The following is a 27,287-nucleotide window of genomic DNA, read 5'->3' as shown; positions in this document are numbered from 1 at the left end:
CCAGTACAACTAACTTTTCATTGATTGCTATTTCCTCATGTTTTACTTTTGCCAATTGATCACAATATGTCTGTTAGTTTACATTGATTTTTCTTTAATGAATTTTAAGGCAAATCCAGTACTTTTTTTCAGATAACATGAGTACTTTATGATTTCTTGTTTTTATTGACTAATTGTTTAATAGTTTAATGATAATTGTGTTTGTTTTGTAGTTGTTCATTTTAATCACAGTTGGTGTTATTTTTTTTCTTGAGTATTTTGGTTGTTTGTATTTCTCTCCTGAGAATTCTCATGAATTTTGATATTGTGTTCTTATGTATCCTTTAGTGTTTACCATTTTTTTTTTGAAATAATTCTATATGATCATTTTCCTTACACTTTTTTTCCATCTTGCTACGTACAGTTATTGCTTCAATCTATTCCACTTTTGGTTTTCTTTCGTCCGCCAAACTGATTACCTTCAGTGGTTAATTTCATTTTCGACATTCGTGCATATCTTGGGTTCGCCTACTTGTGTTCTGTATATCTACATTCATTGCATTCCCTTAATATGTTTATGGAATGTCTCATAATTACATATACTACATTGGATTCAATTGAATCCTAATTTCTCATAATTTTTATGATTTTAATTTGTGTTTTGTAGTTTCCACTGTTAATATTGCTTTTTATTTATTTCCGTTCCTAGTTAGATTTTTTTTGGGCAATGCCCTTATTAAGCGATTTTATTTTTTTTCTTCAATATCCATCAGTTTGTAATCATGAAACGAGGACGTTTCTTTTTGAAAGATGGGACGAATGTAAGACGGAAAGATGATACCCTAAACATTGGTTCATTTAGAAATCCAGTCCACCCCAAATCCTGTTTACAATTCCCACAGTTGCAAAGTTCCTATATCCTTTTATTAGCAATGTCATAGAACTTCTCAGTAAACTCCTGTTTACAATTCCCACAGTTTACAAGTTACTATATTCTTTCATTAGCAATGTCAGTGAACTTCCCAGCAAACTTGTCATGTAATAGCCCACCATCACAATATACCATTTCCTCTAGTAAACCCCCATTAAACTGATACTTAATCCTTTTCTTTGTTCTCCCGGTCAAGCCCAAGTCAATCCAGACTCCTGTATTTACAATTCCCACAGTCAGTCCTTTGTCTAGTTTTATTACAGGTAACCAAAGTAATTCTTACATCAAAGACCCCTTGCTTACTAACCCTGATATATCTGACCCTCACATGTTGAGAGGGATCATTCTGGACGCCCCTGTCTTGGGCAGAAGTCCTAAATTGTGCTTCTCCCTAGCCCTCAGATATATGGCTACGTTATATATACTTGCTGTCATTCTACGCTGGATATACAGATTGTGTATATCTACTACCAATAAATATACACGCGTATGAACTGAATGTCAACCTGTGTACTTGGTATTTCTTCGCGTCTGGACGTACAGTAAGAGTGGTGATTGTACCACGCTACATCACCCGACAAGGGACATACAAATCACGCTCTTACACTATGTACACACTGCTTGCCTTCAAGATAAAAATAGTAACTTCGTGTGGCGTGGTCTTTAAAAAAAAAGGTAATTTCGTGTAAAAGGAAACTTTATACGGATAAAGTTGCAAGTTATTGTTCAAACACAACGGTAGCCATAATTGTGTGGTTTTTGTTTTATTATTGATGTAGTTCACATAAGTTATTGTATTGATAAAAAAACGATTCGTTTAAAGGGGAAGGCTAGTAACTGATCAGTGGGAATCAGTGGAAATGCTGGGGGATGATTGTTCCAATCCTTATGGGATTCATTCAAGAGTTCATTGTATATCTATTGTTGTGTGAAAATGATTTGCTTCAGAACGGTCTCATATTCAAGTAATGTGCAGATTAATGCTCCGTCACTGACCAGGGACGCTTACCTGGAAGCATTAAACTGCACATTACTTGAATATGAGACCATTATGAAGCAAATCATTTTCACACAACAATAGATATACAATGAACTCTTGAATGAATCCCATAAGGATTGGAACAATCATCCCCCAGCATTTCCACTGATTCCCACTGATCAGTTACTAGCCTTCCCCTTTAACAATTTGTTTGAACTGCTGCTAAACAAGAATATTTTAATTCAGGGTTGTTGTTGAAAGAAAACAACCTATATCAAACCCGGAGAACCAGGAAATTTCGACAAGCACGGCACGTGAAAATACTTCGGAGTGATCTGTGACTTGAGCAGATTGAATGAGATGTTCACGTAGAAAATTTGGTCAGATACTATTAACGTTATTTATTGTATGCGCAATTACCTTTGCATCTCATTACACATTCATCTGTGGGGGTTTATACTGCCCTACTTTGGCAAAAGGAAGCAAGTGACAAAAGTGACATTTCTCGTAAAAGAGCAAAATATGTCTATCATTTACAATGACGTCAATGGACTATCATGATGTCTTATCTAACATATCTCTTAGTAGGATGAGTGTTTCTGCATGAAATTTGGCCTGGAAGAAGAGCTCATTATGTGAATTATGAAAACATCAATAACTCAAATTCGGATGGATGGTATGACACTTGCTTCCTTTTGCCAAAGTAGGGCAGTATAGTGTGTTCGTCTTGTTTGAGTTTGTAATAAATGTTACTTGAATGTGTTTTTTGTGTGTGGGTGATCTCAATGTCCTTTGTTACTATTTTCCCTCTCTCCGTTCACTTGTTGGTAAAAGAGGGTAATCAAATTACCCAAATTACACTTGTGTTAAGCAAGGTCTAGACATTAGAGAAGAATGGGTTGTGTCAACTTTGTTAAGCTGACACGGCTGATCGTGGATATGATTATGCAGCTGTTCCCATCCCCTAGTTCTATTTTTTTTTTTCGTGGTTGTTTCCCCTTATGATTACTTTGTGTTTGTTCGTTTGTTTGTTTTTAAGGAAAAATCGAGTACTACTTCGACTATTGGTGAACTGGTTGAATGCAAAGAAGGCTAATGCCACTTTCAAGTTGTGATCCTGCACGGCTTGAAAGCGGTCTGAAAGTGCCGCAAAGAAAAAAGAAATCACTGACCTTTGTTGTTGTTGTTGTTGTTGTTATTGTTTTTGTTGTTGTTATTGTTGGTAGTGGTGTTGTCGCAACTATCATAATTATGAACAACCTGCTCCCTAGGTTAGATTCGAGTGGCATTTCATGTGTAAATAAATGGAATAAGACTAAAGTAAACTCTACCAGCACCAGAGGGTTAACGCTTACTTGGAGTGTGTTAGCTTTTGAATGATGTCAAATGTATATCAGTTTTTCTCGGGCGAGTGTGTGTGCGAGCGCGCTGCATGCCTAAGATTTTTTTTTTTTCACATATAAAAGATTATTGGTTTGTTACAATGATAAAAAAAAATGTCAACTTGGGCTCTAATATAATCTGAGTGAAATTCTCAGTCCCCTTCAAAAAAAAAAAAAAAATGCCAACAAGCAAACAAATGTAGATGTGATGTGAAAGCCGTCAAATGTTCCATTTCACTTTATTGAGCAATACAAACTTTAACAAATCTAATAGAGACAGCCTTTTCTTTCTTCTTAAAAAAAAACCAATTAAATATTCAACTTTAGTGAATAGAAAAGGTGCAAATATACTAATAAAACTTCAGAGAATTTACCACCGTAGACAGACTTAATATTCGCATGTTTATTCAAACATTGATAGTTGCAATTGTATTAGAAACGTTAATTCAAATAATTTTGATTACGACTGATATGTCAATGATTTCATGGCCTCATGTCTCTCTCGCTTGCAAACATATTTTGCCGTAATTATCACTTTTGACATGAATGCAAAAAGAAGCAACTGTATTCCAAAACCATCACTTTCATGAAACATGTTTTTTTTTTTCGACATTTCTTTTTACTTTAACAGTTAGTTGCAGTTAGTAAATCCTTGTGACACTCAGTGATTCTTTTTTTTTTTTATTTGCAGCTCAATATGAGAATTGTGCGAAGACATCATCGATTAGTTTACATGTGTACACATTATTAAACAACGCTTCATAAAAGACGTAAAGACAGACAGCTGGTAAAGTGGTCATTATCGCCAATTAGACTTTGTATAGGAGGCTCTGAGCTTTACAAAACGTTTACACTCACATACGTCATTGGTATCTATCTGACAGTAATGATCAGAATTCAGCCATTGATTAGTGACGTTCTTGTAATTACCAGTACAGTCCATGCAGAGTTACGCTCTTCTTTCTTTGACTGAAGGTCATCTTTTGCGATTTATCATTTCCTCACGAATACACTCTCTCACGTTCCATCTCATTTTAAGTAGAAAATTATTTACACGGACAAGGCGGAAACAGCATACCTGGACTATTACCGATAGTGACCAGTTAGATGCATAATACACAGCGCGTGGGACTGAGTGTCCTACTCTGTCTGAAATTTCAGGTTTCAGATTTTCGTGTGCTAGTCAAGGGTCTTCATTTTTTATGAAGCCTTATGAAGCGTACTGGGGAAGCAAAGATGCAGTTTTCGGACCACGTCGTGCGAAAAAGACTAACGAAAACATCCCTAAAGTCCTGACTGCATTTGTAAATGACAAAAGATCGTGCGGCCGGCAACGGTTCACTTTCCTTTCCACAACGGCAACTGGGATAACTGGAGAAGGGGCATTCACATTGTTCCACTTATGTGCCGACAGAAGGAGCTGGAGAAGGCTTACTGAATCAGGAATCGCCAACGAACAGGGACGTCCATGGCAGAGCAATGAGAGAGAGAGAGTGTGTGTGTGTAAGCACTGTTTTTATACTAGTATCCCTTCATATCAGTTCCTATCTAAATTGTCAGTGTGTTTCTCATTTCAGAAAATTCAACTTCAAAATACGAAGTGGAGGAGAGTTGGTCACAACTGATTCCACAAGCTAAAGTCTGGTCAATCCTCCATGTGACTTTACAGACTGTGAAGACAAAGACCATCAAGAAAATGAAATGTCATTGTGTGTAATAATGAGCATCTGATCAATATTGAAGATTCTCGCCAAGTTCGTACAATCCCAAAGCTTAGCTGACTCGTATATAGATCCGAAATCCGTGCTTACAGCATGATCGTCGCAGACCGAACGTTCTCGGCACCGTCGGGCTAGAACCCTATCCATTTGATCCACTTCGCGCACTTTGTTCAACACTGGGTGTCAGTCTCCGCCAAGACAAAGCACTTATTCTTAGGCACGTCATTCGGCACCGCCGGTGTTGTGACGTCCAGCGTTCCGTAACTGTCTCCCGGGGCTTCGGGCTTCATGGTCAGAGTTGGGGTTGCCTGCCCTGATGAGGTGCTGCCGTTGTACGGCGTTTCCGAACGCTGGAGGTGCTGGTACAAGTCCTGGTGCGCGAGTGTTGGTTCAGCGGCCGGTGAATCAGATCCGTTTGTCTTTGTGGCCAATTCCGAACCGTCGGATTTTTGGATGGCAGTCTCGGTGTTTTGCAGAGCAGATGGATCTGGATCCGGTGAGGCCAACACCTCGAGGTAATCATAGGCAGTCCGAGTTGGCTTAGGCTTTGTCTTGCCATCTCCCTGTTCCTGGTTTCCTGGAGTTTCAGATGGTTTCGGCCAGGGAAACGCCATATCCACCCTGGGCTCTGGCGTGACGTAGCCATCGCTCTGTCTCTTTGCGACGGGCGGTGGCGTGTCTTTATTGCCTCCCGTAGGCGCTGTTCCCCTCCTAGATCGAGGCGGATTCGCCCCCTTCGCACCTACGGACCCGGAATTATCGAGCACGTGGTAGGTGTGTTTCTTCACGCTCTTGGGAGATTCGGACTCGCCCTTCGAGATCTCCTGGTATATCGTCTCGTTCCCCGGTCCGAACGGGAAGCTCGGGTAGTGATAGGTTTGGTCGCCGTTCACGGGTCGAGGTTCGTTTGGATTGTAGCCCGGGTTGGCGATCCCCTTTTCGCCTCCCTTTGGAGATACACGTGCAAAATCGTGTCGATCTCTATTGCAAAGGAAGTAAGCGTGACATAGACAAAAGGAAAAAAAAAACTCCGGTCAAACGATACATCTTATGTCATGTCCATGCATTGAGGCAACGTATATGAGGAAGAAAGCCTTGCATATTAAACTATTTCTTTCATAAAAACAAGTGTGGCACACTGGTTTTCTTCAACGTAGCTCTGCGTTTAACCGAAACACTCAGTTTTAGAATCATACATCCTGCAAAACAATGCATTTGAGTTGAAGCTCGGCAAATGGCCATCAAAAATGTGAAGGCGACATTTTGATGACACATAACTCATTTCTTCGATCAAACATTATTATTACATTCTTGATTTCACTTTGCTGAACAAAGGAATCACTAATACTTTGTATTACACAATCAAAGTATTTATGAGCACAAATAATGACTTCTGCTGTCGAGAATGTATATAGGCCTACAGAATGTTCTGTTTTGTGGTCTTAAATGGTATTTCGTTTCGTTTTTGATATAGTACTCCTTTAAAGCACGAGCTTTACCTTCATCATCCCCAACCCTCCTATACCAATTACCCAAAGATATCAAGATAGATATCGAGCAGAAGACGAAACAAAGTCGAACTTGCAGAAAAGGGAAGCAAAAAAAAAGGCTAAAAACCAGTGGGCCAAACTTGTAGTTCCTACCTCTTCTTTCTCAAGACGGCGACAATTGCCAGTAACACGGCGATTCCTCCGACAGATGCGAATATCCCGATGATCGTCGGCATTGTCGATTTACTTGACGACTGATCTGAAAGAAAGGAGGCAGACTGGAATAGTGTCGATGTTTTGGGTTCGATTAATTGATTTTGTTTTTATTTTGTTTGTTTTGTTGTTTTTGCATTTTCAGGCAGATTCGTATCAGATTATGGGTTTGTTACTGACGTTAGTAATTAAAGGAGAGGCTATCTGTAAGAGCAGCTATGTTTGAATGCAAGCAGCGACAAAAGAGAAACGAAACAGATCAGACACGTCAAAGATCTTGTGAAGGGCACGTATCATACTGTAGAAGTTGAGTATACTTTCATAATGACTGGTACTGAACGAGAGTAGTAGTTACTCTTTAGAGGATCTTCCAGATTATGGCAATGGTTCCATAAAACAACAATTTCTCTTCTACTTTTTGCATTAAGACGTATGAAAATTTCCTCTTTTTCTCTCTTTTCTTATGCATACAAATGATCCGTTTCTTTTTTGTGGCTGCTTCAGTGAGTACTAAAGTTTAATGATGTCAGATGCCATTACATTCACGACTGCATGCGCCATGTCGTTACATCTCAAGGCAGTGTGAATGCGCATTGGTAGTATACACCATCATCGTTGCGAACATACCTTGTAGTTGGTTAGTTGTTGCTTCCTGTAGCTTGCCAAGTCGTTAGTGACACAGTTATTTTGTTTTCATTAATGGCAGCCGATGCTTTCAGAATTAGTATTGTTAAGAACGGCTGGGAACTAACCTATCACCCAAGAAAAATCTGTCACAGTCTTCTTACTAGATTTACAGTTGGAGTACGAATCCTTTTGATGAGGCTTGCAATCTGCCAAAAAGGGTCAAGATTGAAATATAGCGCGTTACACTGCGAATCTTCTCGGGTGAGCGTTAACACCACCAGCAATCATCAATAGGACTTATAGAGTGATTGGTGCGCTAGTTCGTGCCTGATTAGAGAGTCGTCTGATTAGAACCAGCAATGGCAAAATGTTGAGTTGTCTGTTCGTTTGTGTTGCCCCTCCAGCTGATTGATAAAAACGTTACAACGCCAAATAGAATTACCCTGCTCTCAAAAGGCATAACGAATTTGTCATAATTCGTCCCACCCGACCCACTTTGTAGAACTTGTCGATTCAGTGTTATATTGGTGAACGCTGATTAAAACGAACAACCCATTCTGTGATGTAAGTTCATCCAAGCTCTTACCTTTTCTTTCCGGTTCTTTGGAGGCTGATTGAACATACCCATCATGCAGTTCAACAGCCATTATGACAATACGAAATGCCCCGGATGCACTGAACACTACCTATATAAAGCAAGCACATGAAATGAATTAATACAGTTTTTTTTTTAAATCAGTAAACAGATATAAATAATTATCAACTATTTTTTAAAGTTCATGTCAGGTGCGTCCACTAATTCACTCTGTGCATCATCAAAATGTTTTAAGCATACGATAATACATTTTCGGCCTCGATACATAAAGACACATTACGACAAATACTTAAAGACTTGAAGAAAGACTAAAACGACGGTATGACCTTTGATTTTTTTTTTCTTTGGCCCAAACTCTCAAACAAAGGATATTTCTGGCGACACTCGCCAATGCCTATCGAATATTGATGAAGTTCTAGGCAGGTGAGACTTTCAAATACTGTCAGCCTCGACAAGACCCCAGCGACCAACTGACGGTACAGCCCCTAGAGGCCATATCTGTGTCCGACGCTCCGACTTTTGTTTTCCTTTCCTTTCTCTTTTTTTTTTTTTTTTGTTGGGCCGTTAGGTTTTGAGTAAACGTATGTTTTAGGGTTTACTCGGATCTCTGCCATCAGGGGTGATTAAAACACACACACGCACACCAAAGACCTTACCACCCATATTGGCCATGTTCTCAATTCCGGGGAGCGACGACGAATTTCTTACCGATTTCTCGACGTTGGCACAGTCGACGCTGAGCTTCGTGATCCCGTCAGGCGCGATGGCAAATTCCCGCGTTCCCGGACATTCCATCGTCACTCTTCCCTCTTCGTCCCGTGCGGGAATGATGGCGTTGCCCTTGTATTCCAGGAGGTAGGTGAATGAGAGAAATCCGCGGCCTTGTAGTATTGTTTCTGGGGGCATACTGACGGTAAGCGTGCCCCCGCCATTCCTGATATTGTTGAACTCAAAGCCCTCTAAATAATACAATGAAAGACAACAACACTTTTCACTTTTATCATGGCTACTATACTAAAACACTGATCAATTCAGTGCTTATTTACGTCGATGTAGGGCAATTTGTCAATCAGTTGCAACAACACTTTTCTTCTTTTATTTGAAGTCTTGAAACGTTCTCTAATTGGAAATAAGAACTACATGTCATGAAGTATGTATGAAGTCGCATAGTTGTACAGAGAAAATCTAATTCCAATACAATTTGGAAAATAATATAAGTTATCAGTGACCCAGTATTGTTGGGTTAAAACACTGACCAAATGAGAATTAAGAAAACAATGACAACGTCTACATGATATTGCCCAAACAGTGAAAAGTTATGAATAACTTTTTAATCAATCGAGTACTATTTCCCCTTGTTCTATACTCCACTGTGTTAGTATTGATTTGTGTATATTCAGACACGTGTAGCGTAGTTGGACTCGTGAAAATTATAAGAGAATACAGTGGAATAAACCCTCAGACAGAGTGCAAATAAGCAGTTGGGAACGTTAAATTTGTCACCCTCTGTTGATGAAATTTAGAAAACTTTCAAAATATTGTCGTCTGTCTTGATTGCTTTCTTTAAATGTTACCGCTATCCTTCCATACGTGCCATGCTGTTGGTGTTCTGAAGTCGTAATTATCTCACGACACAACTTTCCAGACGAGATTATAATCTTATTATCTTAAAGGTCCAGTTTACCTTTGGGAGCAGTGATTTAAAGAATGTTCAAGACTTTGATGCATATGTGTAGGTCTGTTGTATCACAAAACATCCTACCATATATATTTTTTTTTTTTTGCGATAAAGCCTAAAATATGAGGAGATATCAGCATTTTTCTCAATAAACCATAACTGTATACGGTTTAGTCGGGAAGCATTCTTATTATAACTATTGTTCACATTTTGTGTATTTAACAATACTTGACATCGATTATACGGATTCAAATTTTTCAGTGGTTGTTTTTATCCCTAACTCACATTATAGAACTATTTTAAAGCACTAATGTTGGGTTTTTGTTTCATCTGCAAATGGTAAATTATGCCTTTAAACACAGCTACAGAAGCATGTTGTTCCAAAGATTGTCACTTTCATTTGGGACGCATCTTTAAAGAGGTAAAATTTACGGAAAATAAAAATAATAAAAAAAAGTGATGAGACAGGTGAACAAACGACGGTGAGTGCAAAAATAACGATGAGTAGAATACCATGAACACTGATTGAAAGATCCTGCCACTATGCCGCAAAAGAAAAGAAAAGAAAAAACCGCGTGAGTAACAAAGAGTGGAGAAGTCACGTGACCCTCCCCCATAATCACTCCACAGCGGAGGTAAAGTATAGCACTATAATATACGGAAATAACTTGCCCGGAGTTCTCTGCCATGGCCCAGACGACACGGCCTGGCAGGCCAGGCTACCCAACTGACAGCCATATAAATCTGTATGACATGGGGGAGAAAAAAAAAACAGTGAGAGAAAATGCAACGGCATCTAATCAGCAAGTTCATTATGTCGTAGGGCTACTACAATCATAAATTTCCTCTATTATGCTCGTATCAGTTGTTTTGCTTTCTGTTTGATAAAGAAAGACACAAAAATGAACAGATATATAGGCAGATAGATAGACAGATAGGTTGACAGAGACATAGACAGAGAGACAGATGAATTAATCGCAAGACAGAGAAAGAAAAAAGACAGAGTTTACATGTGGCAAGGAAAAATGTTTATTATTGAAAGAAGCCGGCAAGGTACGATTACGTTTTGCATGGAAAGTTTTACGACAACAAAGTAATCAAGTGACTTCTACATTCTGTGGCCCAGTTTTTGGTTTTTTTTTTTTAAATTCATGATCAGATCGTTTGCCACCCCCCATAAGCACACACACACACACACACACACACATACACATAATGCCAGAATCGAATGATTTTTCATCCTGTATTATTTCGCTAAGTGTAGCATGTTATATCATACAGCTTAAATTGAGAAATAAAAAATAAAACCTTGAATATTTTTTTAAAGATTATTGGCAAGATGAATTGTTTATATTTCACACGTGATGCAGGGGACTTTGACACCTGCCTACGCCTTATAACTCGCTCATTCGGCTCATTTGAGCTTGACGTTTGACTTGCGTAGATTGGAGAATATCTCGTCAAAGTTTTCATGGCATAACACTTGAGCCGCACAAATTCTCGACTTCATCCCAAGTCTTGCATCCGTAAAAAAATGGGGAGAATGATAACAAAGGTTGCAAATGATGTGCTGACATCATAGTATGGTGGTGGTAAAGAGGCAAACATGAACTTGAACGGCATTTGCACAGTCTGCGTGAAATCACATTTACGTGAGAAAGCAGAAAAATGATTTTAGGAAAAAAAAAAACCAGCAAAAGAAACGCGGCGGGCATTAAATGTTAAGCTGTGTTTTTTCTGTGTGTGTCTCTAGAGATTTTGTGTTTGCTTTTTCTTTTTCTTTTTCTTTATCTCCTTCATCTTTTCGCAAAATAGTGTTATGACTAAAGTCTGTGGCGGGCCGCCAGAAATGCAACCCATGCCACCTACAAAGATGCATGAAAAATGATGAATCTTCCCACACTTTTCTCCAACTTTATGCGCTTCTTTTCTTAGAGGGCATACTAACCGAAGCCAATCCAATCATGCACGTTGCAAAACATGCTTTAGTAAAATGTATAGATCCCCAAATCTATGGGACGGAAGGTTATAATCAAAGTGCTTTAGAATGAGCAGATAGTGTTCTTATTACCTAATGCAATAAAAAGAGAATAAGATAAGTACATAAAGCAATAAACAAATAAATCAGAACTTTCATTACTTCCATTAGTAACTCTTTCTTTGGATGGTTGTGTTTGCCGGGGCATTTTTTTTTTCTTTTTTTGATGTTTGATGTGTGCTTATTTTTTTTTTCTAACCTGAAACTGAGAGAGCGGAGTACTGCATCCAAAACGTAGGATTGCTCGGCAGTTCGGCAGCGATTGGCACTTCCATTTCCATGGAGAGCATACTCGTTCGGGAGAGAAAAATTCCAGTTCGGATTACTTTCGCACTGTATTCTGGAAACTTTGGAAACACTTCGCCCTGGTTCGCCATCGGAAGGAGCATCGGGTTCAGCTCGTCGAACGTCAGCTCGGTCTCGGGCCAGTTAATACTGTGTATGACGAGGAGGACTTTGAGATCGGTGTCGCTTGTCGTAATCGTCCATCGTATCTCGTCGATGGAACCGACCCCGGCTTGTACACTGCCTGGAAACCGTATGTCCTGAGTTTCTCCTTCTGCTAACATTACTTGGCACAGGCGGCTGGCTGCAAAGAAAGAAGAAAGACAAAGTAGAAAAAAAAAATCTGCAGTACTACGGAATGAACGATAGTCATCACTGTCATAATATAACACAGAAATGAGATCCAATTTCTCTTTTATTTTTATTTTTTCTGGTTGCCCAGAGCAGGGATTTGGGATAAGGTTGTATTTTAGGGGTCACCCCACGAGCTAGACACCAATGAGTCATACGGTTGACGAGCTAGACATTGTCCATGAATCATACACCCACGAGTCATAGCAGCCCAGGAATCATACAGCCCACGAATATAGATACCCCAAGTGTCTGAGTGAAACAAGTCAATGAGCTACGCCCTAAAGGCAAATAAGGCCCACGAGCTCGACAATACAGGCAAAAAAAAAAAATGTCCTATAGCTCAACATAACTGAAAGTAAGCCCCGGGATGTAATATTGAGTTCGAGGGCATGCCTTTTGCCTATAGCAAGCGTCGAGCTCTTGGGCTTAATTTGCCTGGTGTCTTGTTCGTGGGCTGTACGGCTCTCAAGCTGTATGACTCGTGGGCAATATGACTCGTGGTCAGTATGACTCGTGTATGGTGTCGAACTAATGGCGTGCATCCGTATTTTCATCATGTTCCTTCCAATTCAAACAGACGTTGATGTTTGCTATAAAGGATATTTATTTTGTCATTAGACGAAATTGACATACAAGCTGTCTGTTGGTTATCAGTGTTAAGATACAAAGATACACGTGTTGCCTTGGTTGCATGCTTTCAGACTTTGAGGGTTATAGAGCTATGCAGGGAAGGATAGTGTGAGCCTACTTACTTTGGCCTGTTTGTATGACAGCGAAATAGGTACACAAATAGATAGACACTCGATAGCAAATAAAGGGACACTGGACAGCAGCAGGTCAGATGAACACCCCTCTAAACAAATCAATCATTTAAAAAAAAGTGGCTGTTGTTAATTTATGCTGATTTATCTTTAAATGCGCCAAGCAGCTGCTAAACAAACCCAACAGCTTGCAAACACAGTATACATACAGTTTGGCATATGTTTCAAAAATTGACTATTGTTATCATGGAGTACCGTCGGTGCATTTCATCTCGAGAAACATGTTTTTCATGATAATGCTCGTTACATTATCATCTTCTAATGTTGTACACCCTCTCAAAAGTCGGACGTTTATTCCATCATTGATAATGAAAAATAAACATAAATCGTAGTATTCTTTGGCGATCCACGTAGACATTCCCAGCTTTCTGTTTTGTTCAAACTCCTCCAAGCATTCTGATCTTTATTCTTTGCTTTCTCTATCTTCATCAAAATATCAAAATTATTACCCAAAAAAAAAAAAATCACGTATCCTCTAGCCTATCTAGTTACCCTTTGAACTTTGTTTTTTAACATATGTCTCGTGCAACTCTACTTATATTCGTCTTCACGCATTTTCCAACAAAGAAGAATGTCTGTATGGGATATAAAATCATAAGCATTGTTATATACGTCAAGAAGCAAAAATACTTACATTGAATTCATTGAAATGTTATTCAAATTCTTAATGCATTTCATCTAGCTCTGTAAGTGTTGAGTTTTCTTAAATATTGACGACAACAAAATCGAGTCTCGTATTCATATGAGTAGACCTACAAGCAAAAAGAAAAAAAAAATACAATCATTTCTTAATCATCAATGTGGACGGAACTCCCACAAGTTACATGCTCTCTCAAATTCCTTCCCATCGGTGTTTTTCCTTCCACTTCTAGTAAGACCTTGGTCGTGTCGCATAGTTTCCCCTCCTTTCTTTCGTTCCTTTCTTTTATGCATCATTGCAGCTGGCTGGTATATCACATAAGGGAATTGCAATTGACTCATGTTCTCCATTTTTCAAATCTTTCCCCGTGTCTATGGAAGCTGGAATGTTTAAACCCTAAAATTATATAGTACTTAAGTATTCACGTCATTATCACTCCCATGTCAAAATTGCTTTTAGAGCAACTGCTATAGTGTGCAGCATGTGGTTACTTGTTCTCATTTTATCACACACATAAATACATGTGAGAAGAATCTTCTGAGCCTCGAGTAATAGTCATTCTCTTTTATTTATCCTTACTTTTGGTCTTAATTGTACCCGTGCTCCTCATCCTGTTCCCCTTAATAGGCTTTTGTTGGGACCTACACTCAACAAGCTTTGCTTTTCAGTAGGTTCCATCGTATTTCTCTTCGCATCCTTTACTTTGATTGAAAATGACACATCGACCGTTATGTATTACTTTTGTATTCCTATTTCGTCATGTATATATCCAAGCTGGACATTCTGTATTATATTTTGTTATATACCATGTATTTTCCATCGAGAAATACGAAAATAAATTGAAAATTGAAACAATAAAGGGATGAGGATAAAAAGATGATAATAAAAATGTGCATAGTATTGCGAGACTCATTGCATTGATTTTAATGCAATGTGAGATGCATTTTGTTGAATGCATAAGACAATTTTATCAAATCGAGATCATATCTTTGACTCCTCAGAATAATGCATTATCAAAACCTTCATCAGTGTGATTTTTATTTGATACTTAAGTCAGCCAGTCAGACGACTTGTATGCCATGATCGTAGAAAAGCTGAGGATTGTTGTCATCTGTTTTTATAATATCGACACGTCAAAACTGATGATAATCAAAACAATAGCAATAATTCAGCATCATGCCTTATACATAATTCACAGGACACGTTCCTGATTTAGAATGTCCTGTACAACTGTTTTCTAATAATAGAACCATTCTACATTTCATATTGTTTTTGCAATTGTTACACAACTACTAATGCAACTACTAATATTGCGTTTGGGAGTTAGGTTTCTGGACAATGATATCTATTGTTGTGTTGCTCAGTAGACATATGATACATGTGGAATACTGCGTAATCAAACAATACCAAATCGAGACGAACAAAGCAAAGCTAACTATTATTAGCTCAGAAACAGAGACAATGGTACGCAAACTGTCGGAAATGAGCAACAAATTGGCCTGGCCATCGTGTAATGTATTAAGAAATTAGGCTCGGAATATTGATGACAGAGACCGTTTTTACTGTTACTTTAGGAGTGAAGGAGGGGTGGGGTACTAGCGATTAGTGGAGAATAAGCTTGTTAGGGGTGTACTTTCTTCCTTTTCTTCTATACGGGATGAGCCATAATGAGGGAGGGGTGGTCAACACGTAGGATTTTCTCTTAATTGAGTTACCTTGTCTGGCAAAAACTTTCTCTTTTTACATCCATGCTCCGCCCCGGGCTCTGCGTTACATTAAACTCTTCCGGGCAACGGGGCTAAGAAAGGAAATCGTTGGACCCGCCTGCCTTCCAACACACCAGCCTACCCTGCAATGCTTGCTTAATGTAGGCCCTAATAATGAGCAAAGTGGCGATAATACCACGGCATAATTATCTAAGGAGGTGTCTTGTTACCGTACGCTGAGAAGGTCAATGCAAATAGGCCTATACCTGGCAATCTTGCTCGAAACTGTAATGTAGACATGTATAATATGGAGTCATCCCGAATACATTCAAACAATTTCCAAGGAACTTTGAAATATAAATGAGAACATGCAAATAGATAGAAATAAAAATGGGGCGGGGGGATATAGGGTGAATATGAGGGTGACGTATATTTATAAACATTATGTATACAATCATGTATATAATAGATGTGATATATATTTATGAATATTGTTATTGTTTTGTGGAAGCGTACGGTACGAATCAACAAAGCAATTTGTATATTCCATTATGACTATCTCATTGTTTTGGAAAATTAAAGCTATGATTTGTATTCCAGATAAAAATAATATTCATGTTTAACGTGCCAGTGAATATAGGCAAAAGCACCTCAAAGATAAACAAAGCAAATAAACATACATAATATGTATATTACGTACTTTAATATGTATATTATGTACTTTACTCAAGTGTTTAGCTATCTCTGTACGAGTTTCAATGACTGCCTTTGTCTAGTAATCACATGAATTGTCTTATTTGCTTAGATTAAAGGAATATCTATTCGTCCCTCCAACAATGGATAGAGATGAATGATGATCTGTATAGTTGTCAGACAAGACGTTATAATACAAATATAATATCACTCCAAAGAAAGATCCCTGTCATTCAAGTAACAAAGTATAAATAAAGTATTGATGAAGGAAGTTTATTAAAGGGGATGGCTAGTAACTGATCGGTAGAATCAACGGGAATGCTGGGGATGATTGTTCCAATTCTTGTGGGATTTATTTAAGAGTACATTATATCTATTGTCGTGTGAAAATTTTTGCTTCAGAACGGTCTCATATTCAAGTAATGTGCAGATTAATGCCCACTCACTGTACAGGCATGCTAACCTGGAAACATTAAACTGCACATTACTTGAGTATGAGACCATTCTGAAGCAAATAATTTTCACACGACAATAGATATATAATGTACTCTTAAATGAATCCCACAAGGATTGCAACAATCATCCCCCAGCATTCCCACTGATTCCCACTGATCAACTAGCCATCCCCTTTAATGAAGGAATAAGGTATAAATAGAGTATTTTTTTTCACTCGTTCAAAATTCAGTCAGATTCAAAATAAGTACAATTGACGAGAGATCTTGTCCAAACATTATCTGATACAATACATTCATATCGGCATGATCGGGTTTGTGTGAGTGGCATATTGTTTGAGCCTTTAAAAAAAATCAACAAACAAATATAATTCATTGTTATTGAGAGTATTTCCATTGCTTTGGTCATCAACAAATCAACATCACAAGACAGGACAAGCAATGTCATGGCCTCTCTCTCTCTCTCTCTCTCTCTCTACTGAAATCGAAGATCAATTGTATTATAGAGCAGTCGCTGACAAAAATGATTTCCATGGTTATACCGAACTGTCATTTTGTTTTGAAAAAATACTATACTTCATAAGATATTGTTATATAGGAACAATGATTCAATCTGTATTGTGAACAGCATATCACACCCTTGAACCGGATGTTCATGTTCTGCCGTTTTAGCTAGAGGGGCTTGATTGCACTTGCGAAAATCTATAAAGTTGCCACCCGAGATCACTGCACACATCAGGGCCACTACCTCTTTAACAGCTTATCAGATTCTTGCTGGAAAATGTCAATTTGTCATTAAAAAAAAAGAACAGTTGTCAGTATCTTCTTTGTGGGTTTATATTTAGCAAGCGCCGTTCAAAGCTGAACAAGAACCGGAAGCTCACTTCCAACGTGTGCATTGTATTTTACATGTTTTAGTTACAACGTAAATTGTGTAATAACATAAACGTATGTCCTTCCAAATGTCTACGCGAAATACATGCACACACAGATAGGTATATGTAATTTTAAGCATATAAACATGTAAGTATATGAATGTATGAATAATTGAACATAAATTATGATCGTATATATATCTCATATGCCTGCTGTGAGTGTGTTTTATTGTCACGTGTTTATGTGTGTTTACAGAAATCAAACATTTTGACTTGTGGTTATTGCATTTTCACTCTTTATTTATGATAACCATTATCGCCATTCTTTTCATTATCAAGCTGACAAGATATGCACTGGAAATAATAAAATGTTTTCATCTGTTCTATAAGGATATGTTATAAGGTTTTAATTCTAATTGTAATTTAATCTGTAAGGATATGTTATGAGGTTTTCATTGCGTTTGCTTCTGCAAACTTGTTGTACATGTTGTATTAGCATTATGTGTATTCCTTATTCCCCTGTTTCTCTCACTTTTGAAGGCCACTGCTGCTTTTTCAGACTCCTCTTGCCAGAACATTTGTAAATTTGAGGTTGACTGCCAAAGTTTTTGAATCGTGCAGCACACACGAGATGATTGAGATATAATGTCAGTGCATTAGACTGTTGCCAAAGCCTTTGGCAGTACAACGAGTAAATGCATCTCTTGTATAATACCCATTGGGTATAAAGTAATAAAGCTTATTGAAGGAAATTCAGACGGACACATTCAAGACTGTCTACTTGAAAGCGAGGTTTAAGCAAAGGAAGAGCCAACAGCAGTGAAACCATCTGGCATTTAGTCAACGAAATATGCATTGATTACTGACAGTCGGTGCTATAACACAGACACACAAACAGCAGAATACCACTGATAAAGAGACGTTTCACTAGCATGCAGAGTAATAATACTGTCAAATACAATGGAACAACCGCGGAACACATTTTACAGTGAAAGACGTTCTAACGTATATAGATAAATTGAGGGAAAAAAAGCGTATGAAACAAAATCGACGTCATTGTCTCGTGAAAAAAAAAAATTTTCGAGTTAAATCAAAATTCCGTAGGTTTCTTATTACACATAACCCGGTTAATTCAAATGTTTAACATAATACTATTATTGTTCCATGGATTTGATTCTACTTATTCATATCGGCATGAACATGGAGTCGCATTTCGCTTTAAATCAAAGGGGCACCACCATCGTCTGAGCATTGTGTTATTCTAGACCGACTCTGTCTTGCGCCGAAGCCCGAAACCATGTGAATCATACAGTCAATTTTAACTCGACATATATAGCATTGTTGCCATCGGCTTTGTAGTAGTGTGTGGATTCAAATGTAACAACTGCCACGTCCATACAATCTCTCAATCCTCAAATTGAAGTATACAAATCATTTAAAGGAGTATGCCTGCATCATCTCTTCAGCACCATATATTATTATTGCCACGTCCACAATCTCTAAAAGCTCGAATTAAAGTCTACAGATCATTTTAAGGAATATACCTAATTCATCTCTTAAGTACCATAATATTGTAAGCAAATATTGTCCTATCTTGATGTGAAAACACGGCAAAACAAATTTCAAATCGAAGGTGACTTTTAATCATTCATAATAATTTCTTAAAGAAGTTGATATTCGTTCCAAAGGTTCTTGTCTCTTTTTTCACAACCAACACGAAATAAAGAGTTCAGCCATTTTCCAATATTGATGCAACTTGCCATTAAATATTTTGAAAATTAGTAAAACCGTTTTCTGTTAGAACAATTTTGTCGAAGCATCAACAGAAGAAAATGAAGGCAGTTTAATCACATAAATTTGCAGCAATTATCTTGGAGTTGTACGCTGGCAGATTAATCATAGAAATTTGCAGCAGTTATCTCGGAGTTGTACACACACACACACCATTTCAGAACAACTACAGATACTTCGACACTTTCTGCAGAATAACATGTTATTGATAAAGCAGGTTTAATTGACACCATGTGGTGTACACTTAGATGTATATCCTTTCTCAAGTAAACTATTATGTAAACAGGTTTACTTGTTCTCATAAACCTCTAAACAGGTTTATAGAACGCAGTGAGTACTCGATATTTAAGTAAAAACAACAACAACAATAATGATGATGATGATGATAATAATAATAATAATAATAATAATAATAATAATAATAATAATAATAATAATAATAATAATAATAATTATGATAATAATAATAATAATAATAACAATAACGATAATGATAATAGACCCACCAAGAGAGCACCATGAATTGTATTGGTGAAAATGTTCCTTTCTCAGTATATTATAATCATAAAGCCACTTTCTCCCATTTTGACAAATTAATTATCTTTCACTGTACAACGTCATCCCAGGTGAAGTGTTCCAAAGTTTGGAAGAATCTTACGTTGAAAGAGAAAGAGACAGCCTTGAGAATACGAAAGTCGTTACCTTCCGTGGTATAGAAAGTGACTTGCCACCTTAAAGAGGTGTCGCCGGCGTGTGCTAAGAGTTAATCTAATTAGAGTCAGCCCACATCCAATGCAGCCATTTTTGCTACGTATCTCTATATACCGTAGGAGTTCGGTTTTGGTTTTTAAGTCAGCGACTCTCGTTTTTTTGGCAAGCCCAACGAACATTTCTCAAACATAAACACTAGGACAAACAAATGTTGTTCCTTTATAGTGCATGTAAACAAGCTATTATATTATTAATATCATAAAACCATAGTTCTTGGGAGAAATTTCCATTGCCATACCCTGGTGTGTAGTATAAAGGTCAATAAAAAGGTCAATATCTTGTTTGTTGTGTGTTGCGCAAATTGATAACACGGGATCAATTCATCAAACGCTTGCATGGCAAATGTTATTTTGCAAGCCCTGAAATGTGTACACGCAATTCGCCACGTGAGTACTTTGGCTAAAAGCCTGTACAACTATCATTGCTGTATACCCTTCAGAGGAATTGTACAGAGTTAAAGAGACAGTCCGAAGCTATCAAGGGGTGGCACTAGCACTAGCACACAAAATCATATTGCCATGGTTACCACACTGTGACATTTCATATAATCCTGATGACATGAGAAAAAAGCCAAAAAACAAACAAACAAACAACAACAACAACAACAAACAAACAATGTAACTGTTGCTTATCCTCATAATGCATGCAGTTTGCTTACTTCTGTGCAGGCGACTTGATAATAAAATTGGCATATGGTGTATGTGTGAAGTGTGTTTGTATGTGTGTGTTTTGTGTGTGTGTGTGTGTGTGTGTGTGTGTTGGTGTGTTTGTTCATTCACAGTTCCAGTCTATATCTCAATCGAGGTTATGCTCTATGGGAAGAAGTCCCGGAACTTAATACCCTAAAATGGACTATATCTATTGTCTTTTTTACTCGCTGATATCCAGTTTTATGTCAACACGTAAACTGTATATCATATACCACCATTCAGTTCTACGTGTGTTGTTAATATAATGTGGAGCGTATAGGGGACACACAGGAACATGATAATTTGATATTGCCTGATGTACCGGGCAACATTCATTTTCCGCTGCCCGGTGAAATCAATACGAGTGGATGTCATGGTTTGTCGTTGACGTAATGGTTGATTCATACGTGTATCATTTTTCAGCTATACGAGATGGGTAGACTTGAATTTCTATTGTGGTGTCTTGATGAAGATAACTATCATTCATAACAATCATAGCAGTGATTCTTCCGACCATATTAAGAGAGAGAGAGAGAGAGAGAGATAGAGAGAGAGGGTGGGGAGAGAAAATGCATAGAAACTTTTTCTTTTTCTGATCTAAGGAACAGTTACAAAACTTTATTCATCTGGGGCACCCTCTCCAGTTCTAGCATTGTCCTCTAAAAGAAAATCTAACACCCTTCCCCCCCCCCTTCCCTCCCCAAGCATGCCATACTCATATGCTTTGGGCGTGAAGAGGAAGATCGTTGGTCAAAACCAGGGAAGGAAACAAGAAGTACAGCAAAAATAATGATCTTTCATTATGCTTGAAAAAAATAATGAAAACCTGCGATTGATGTAGAATTCTTATATCTTCTTTATATCGTTTCATTACTGTGATGTCATGGAATATTGGTATGTTCTCATCTAGTGATGACAGCACAGGAGGATTCAATCAAAAGTTTTTAAAAACAGAATAACTTTTAAATGGATTGTTCGCTTTTCTAATTTCCTCCAACTTCAATGGAAAGATGCTGTCCATTCTACCTCTGCTTGTGCAAGTACCATAAAGAGAGAGATGCACGTATACGATTTTTATCTGTTTACATAATAATATCATTATCATTCTCTTATTGAGAGAGACAGTCTCTCTACACGATGAAATAACACAGCGTGTTATAGTCTGCTCCCACTCATCCCACTCCAATGCATTGTACTTCTAAAAATTGACATGACTGTACTCGTTTTTGCTTTCACACGGAAATGTATCATCAGTCTCATGGCGATGTGTGTGTGTGTGTGTGTGTGTGTGTCAGGAACTGTATACCTTCACTTACCAAGAAAAGAGAATGGCGGGGTCATACGGATGACTTAAATGTAATTTTGATCATTTTGATGAAGGGGGGGGGGGGTTATACTCTTACGTAACTGAAAGGCCTGTCACTGTTTTCTAGAATGAGGTGCACACTGACGCTGCACATGCAGTGAGTAATGGGACAATCATCACTTAGTACGGCTTAACATCAGAACCCTTGCACTTAAAGGAGACATAATGTCTCAGACATTATCCTCGAAAAGACAACTTGACCAAAATTCATACTGCAAACTCTTCCGTCTACTCCATAGCATTAATATCCTGTCAGAGTATATTTTGAGGACAAGTTGCAGCCCCTGGACTATCCAATATAAGCCAGCATGACTTATTACATTGCTTTGTGGTAAAAGAATTCAAAAATGGCAATAAGTTATACAAAATGGCATTCTTACGTTCACTTTCATATACTGGCTTTATTGTACTTATTGCTGGGAATATAGAATAAATGATCACATGAAACTGCATTAACATTCTATTTCAGTCACCGCCAATACTTCAAAGTACGCATATTACTTTAAGGTGATATAAATAAAAAAAAAACACACACACACAAACAAACAAACAAAATCTAGATAACAACAGTGCGTTTCTTTATATTATGAACTATTATTCACGTGCTTCTAGCAGCAATTTATAGAAACCCCCTCAAGCACGTCTGGGGTACACTTGACACAACCTCCCAGCTGCTTGGTATAATATCACCTCACAAAAAAAAAAAAAAAAAAAAAAAAAAAACCCTCCCATTTCCTCTTCCCGCTAAACCTTTCAGGATTGTACTATCATCATGCACTATGCGGCGTATTTGTATGGCTCTGAAGATGAAAGGAGTATACTCTATATACATACTGACTGCTTCTGCTGCTATTATTACTATATACTTCTACTATTACTACTACTTACTTCTACTATTACTACTACTTCTTATATATTCATATATCTATATATACTTTCACTTTCTACTGCTGGTAGTGTCAAAAGTTATCAGTGGCTGGTGGTGATGAAGTAGAGGAAGAGGAAAATGATTAAAGTGTTGATGTTATGCTGACTTACTGCTGTTTGGAGCAAAATACTTTGTAAACTTTAGACGCGTTAAATCCACTTTTGTTGACACTGATTTCACTATTACTAGAAAATGCAAGTGCTACACTAAGTTGCCCTACTAAATCGAAGACAAAGATTACGATAGCACTCAGAACAGGGTAATTTTCTCTCATCAATACACGCCTGAACTTCTATTACTATGATTGCCGCATTTCATAATGATGATGATGATGATGATGATGATGATGATGATGATGATGATGATGGTGACGATAATGATGGTGATGAATAAAGTGATGAAGAAATTGAGGAAGAGGAGGAGGAAGAGGGAGAGATGGTGCGGATTGATAATGATAATGATGAAAGTGAGGATATGTACTCTCCTGCCACAACTGGTACTTTATGATACTCACTATATCTACATCTGCTTCCACTGGTACATTACTTCTCTTCTCAGTCTATTACTACTAACAGTTGAAAATATAATTCAAATCACAAATCATGCTGTATGCAGTTTAAAGACTTGATCAATTAAGCCACTTCAACTACTGCCATTTCTTCGACAACTCTTTCTCTCTATAACAGTTGTACAGTCTAATGGCTAAATGATATTGCCATGTATGCTTTGCACCTGTTATTATATCTGTTGGTTTCGGTGCAATCAGCTGCGTGTTCATCCGACACGCCCCTTCGTATCCAGAGAGCAGAATAAACGATGTCTTTCCGCCCTGTTCCGAAGTATATTACGAGCTCGCATCGTGACAAGGGTTGGATAGATTGTCCTACATGATATCCATCTATCTTCCCATGGCGATTAAAGTCTTAGACAAGTTACTCTGGCGGGGAACTGAGATAATCTGAGCAGGCTGAACATTGTTTTCAAAGTTCATAATCGTCACTGCGAGAATGACGCGTTGAGTTTCGCGTATTTATAACGTGTTCTCTGCATTAATCCAATCTTATTATCTATACCGACATCGCAAGATATTGCTGTATTGTTGAAAACAACACAGTATCATAATTATGTTGTCCATGTACTGTGTTGGATATATTTAATGCGACAAGGAGTTTTTATTTGAGTAGAAAAAGCGGAACTTCTCAAAACTATCCTCTGCAAAGTGAAGGAACTTTCTACTTTGATGTCTATGTCCGTGTGCCATGTTCTTCCCCCCCCCCCCCTCGTATTCCCGTGCACATCGGAGATTTATAGGAAGCGGCTAAGTCCTTTCTTAATGTTCTTTTTTTATTTTTTTTTTTTATGATGACATGCCTCCCCTAATCTGAGGAGAGTTCCTTCATAGACTATAAAAAGAAGGGAGTATAAGCGTCAAGGTAAAGGCAAGGCATCGTGCGTGCTATCGGTCTCTGAACGAGTGTCGCAAACTGATCCGGGAGGGGTGTCCAATACAGGAAGGACAATTTAAGAGACTGACAATGAGGAACCGCCGTGAGATCATCCGGGTCTTTAGCACTATACTCGTACTTATAATACCACGGCGCACACTAAAAAGGGCAATCCAGAAAAGAGGAAATCATTGACCTACAGGGAGTGATGATGTGCAATCTCGGGGAGATGCATCGGCGACTATTATCAACGAGCCACATCGGCACTGTTATAGAGTGCAACGCTTTCTGCGTTAACGCTTTCACAAGTCATGATCGTGCTTATAACACATCGACTGAGTATAAAAGAAGGGGAAAGGGATAATAGTACGCTTGATTGATTGAAGCAGGGATCGAGTCATCACTTTATACTTACTATTCTTTTTCTCCATCCTCTTGCAAATGAAATCAAAGCGATCACAAATTGCTCTGAAAGTCGAAAACCTATAGGAAAAACATTTTAGTGCTGCAATGTCCAAAATAGGATCATGCTAATTTTTATGTGAGGATCGCGTATTGTACGTGAAAAGTTCACAGGATTAGAAAAATGGCTTACCACAAGTTATCAGACCGATTACTGGCTGTGTCATCCATAGAATCGAGGCCACGATCAGCAAGTATTCCCGTGGCAGAAATGATTTCAATGATAATGATCCAGGGGATATCATGTTGCGAAAACCCACACACGCTCTCTCCTGATCTGTATAAATGGCGTAAACAATCGGTGACGGTCTCCGAGTCTTCCTCCCCGCGAAGACTCCGCGATCCGCAGCGTAGCAATCTCTCCCGATCTCTTCCGCGGTGATTTCGAAATGAAGAGCTGTCCTTCTTCCTCAATTGTTTTAAAGTATCCACAGATTAATGCCGACGTTGATGGTCACCTGTTCGATCTTGTGTGTTCGTCGCACAGTACGAGTTCTTGAAATGAACGATCTAAAGTGGGAAATCCCATGCCAGAAGATTTCTCGCAAGTCAGCTCTCCAGAGGAGATTCGTACTTTGCAAGTGACGGCATTGCGGATCCGTGCAACGTCAGGCGTGATCTCACGTTGACGAACCGCGATGGCAGCTCTTTGACACCCCACCCCCTTCTTCCCCCACCCTCCCCCTCCCCCTCTCTCCCCTTCTCTCCTCCGCTTTCTCGGTCTCTGTCTATTTTCTATACTCGTTGCTGGCCTGCCTGCCATTAGTGCGGAAATTCTGAAGGCGGACAGACAGACAGGCCAGGGTGGTTGGCTTTTCAAGTCGAAGGGTCCCACCGGCGACCAAGCTGCCTGCCAATTCGCAAGGGGAGGGGAAAGCAGCACAATCGTCGTCAGAAAAGGAGATTGCATCATATTCTTACGCAGTGACGTGACATAAGAAGTTTGCTAGAACAATGACACAGGACAATAACCTTAACAAAAACGTAGCATGTATAGTTGTTAAAAAAACATTCGATGACCGCATCATATGGCACTATTATCGATCATCACTATTCAAAGATATCTGTAAGCAAAGCTGATTTGAAACAGAGAAGCAAACATTTGAAACAAACTTTTAACGCCGTATTAGTCACTCTAGATCCAGATTATGAAGAGTTAAAGGGATGGTACAATATGTAGAGGTGAGAATTGGGCTTTTAACTTTTTGCAAGATATCAAGAAACCGTTTGTAAAAGAGTACAGAGCGCACTTTTCTAAGAGGATTTCAAAGTTTATTTGATGAAAATCGGTCTTGGAATGGCTACGACATACAAAAATAAAGAAAAAAACAAAGCGATCGTAATGAAAGCTGGGTCCCACATTAATTATTAGAATTGCCCTGTTTTGGGTATCTCAGCCATTTCAAAACCAATTTTCAACAATTAAAAGTTGAAGTCCGTTTGGAATTACATGCTCTTTCATATTTCATAGACGTTTCTCATAATCTCACCCCAAAATGTTAGAAACCCGAGGTTAGGTCTCAGCCAAAACTATACGATCCCTTTAACCTGTTGTAACAAGAAAGAAAAATACAATAAGTATGATTATAAAGATACTTATCCATACATTCTTTTTAATGTCGGGAAAACTGAATGTTGTTTCAAGCGTCCATCGCGCAAGGGTTTAGAGATTATGCATTAATTGACAAAAATATGTGACCCGCCACATGCAGCAAAAGGATTCTTAAGTCGCTGACGGTTGAGCCGGTGCAAAATCGAGTTTGAAGTCAGATCATCAAAATCGGTCAAAACGATCGGATTTCTGTTTTTGGCCAAATTTTGTAGTCTAATGTGTCGTCTACTCAGTATCTGCCGAAATTTCGAAGCTAAATGATCAAAAGAAAGGGAACAAAATGAGCATTTTTCTGGGCCATGATTTTCCGACTTTCAACGGAACAGAAACATGTTTGGATTTAGTGCCGCAGCTAGACTCTGCCCCTAGCAACGAGAGGGTGATCTTATTGGTCAATGCATGGCATCCTGGTTACTGATTGGTCCTTTTTTTTTTTTAGCAATAGGGCCTAAAGGAAATGACAATATCTTAAGAGTGCATTGTAACAATATTGCCATTATGAAGTTGATTTTATCCTTTTGATTTTATTCAATATAAAAGACGTTGGTTCATAACAAGCAAAAGCATCCATGAGGCAACCATTTCATATCCGCCATTAGAATTGATATTGCCCTTATGTCACCATGGTTACGATGTCACCAAAATTTTCGAGAGATTCTTGGGATTCTTGACATCGCGTTTCATCTTTCTACTCTCGTGTCATACTCCTTCCACTTATTGAGGCTTTTGCACGCAATAACTTGCTCCTGCCGTAGATGGGGTAA

General features: G+C 38.3%; 1 protein-coding gene across 1 annotated transcript; it reads right to left on the bottom strand.

Annotated features, from left to right (window-relative positions):
* Positions 1-5,162: 5,162 nt before the first annotated feature.
* Positions 5,163-25,115, bottom strand: LOC140233874 (uncharacterized). Its single transcript, XM_072313962.1, has 5 exons — positions 25,045-25,115; positions 11,833-12,222; positions 10,268-10,339; positions 8,626-8,876; positions 5,163-5,939 (listed from the first exon to the last, which is right to left on the bottom strand). Exons 1-5 carry the CDS (start codon positions 25,076-25,078, stop codon positions 5,163-5,165), a joined length of 1,524 nt encoding a protein of 507 aa, XP_072170063.1. The 5' UTR covers positions 25,079-25,115.
* Between the last annotated feature and the right edge of the window lie 2,172 nt (positions 25,116-27,287).

The sequence above is a fragment of the Diadema setosum genome, chromosome 10 (assembly GCF_964275005.1).
Source record: "Diadema setosum chromosome 10, eeDiaSeto1, whole genome shotgun sequence".
NCBI lineage: Eukaryota > Metazoa > Echinodermata > Echinoidea > Diadematoida > Diadematidae > Diadema > Diadema setosum.
This window is presented reverse-complemented; position numbering and strand designations above follow the sequence as displayed.

Coding starts and splice junctions, on each gene's coding strand:
- LOC140233874 (XM_072313962.1), bottom strand. CDS start 25,078: ATGACACAGCCAGTAATCGGTCTGATAACTTGTG. Junction 12,223..25,044: donor AATCGGTCTGATAACTTGTG/GTAAGCCATTTT, acceptor CTTTCTTTGCAG/CCAGCCGCCTGTGCCAAGTA. Junction 5,940..8,625: donor GTGCCAACGTCGAGAAATCG/GTAAGAAATTCG, acceptor GTATCTCCAAAG/GGAGGCGAAAAGGGGATCGC.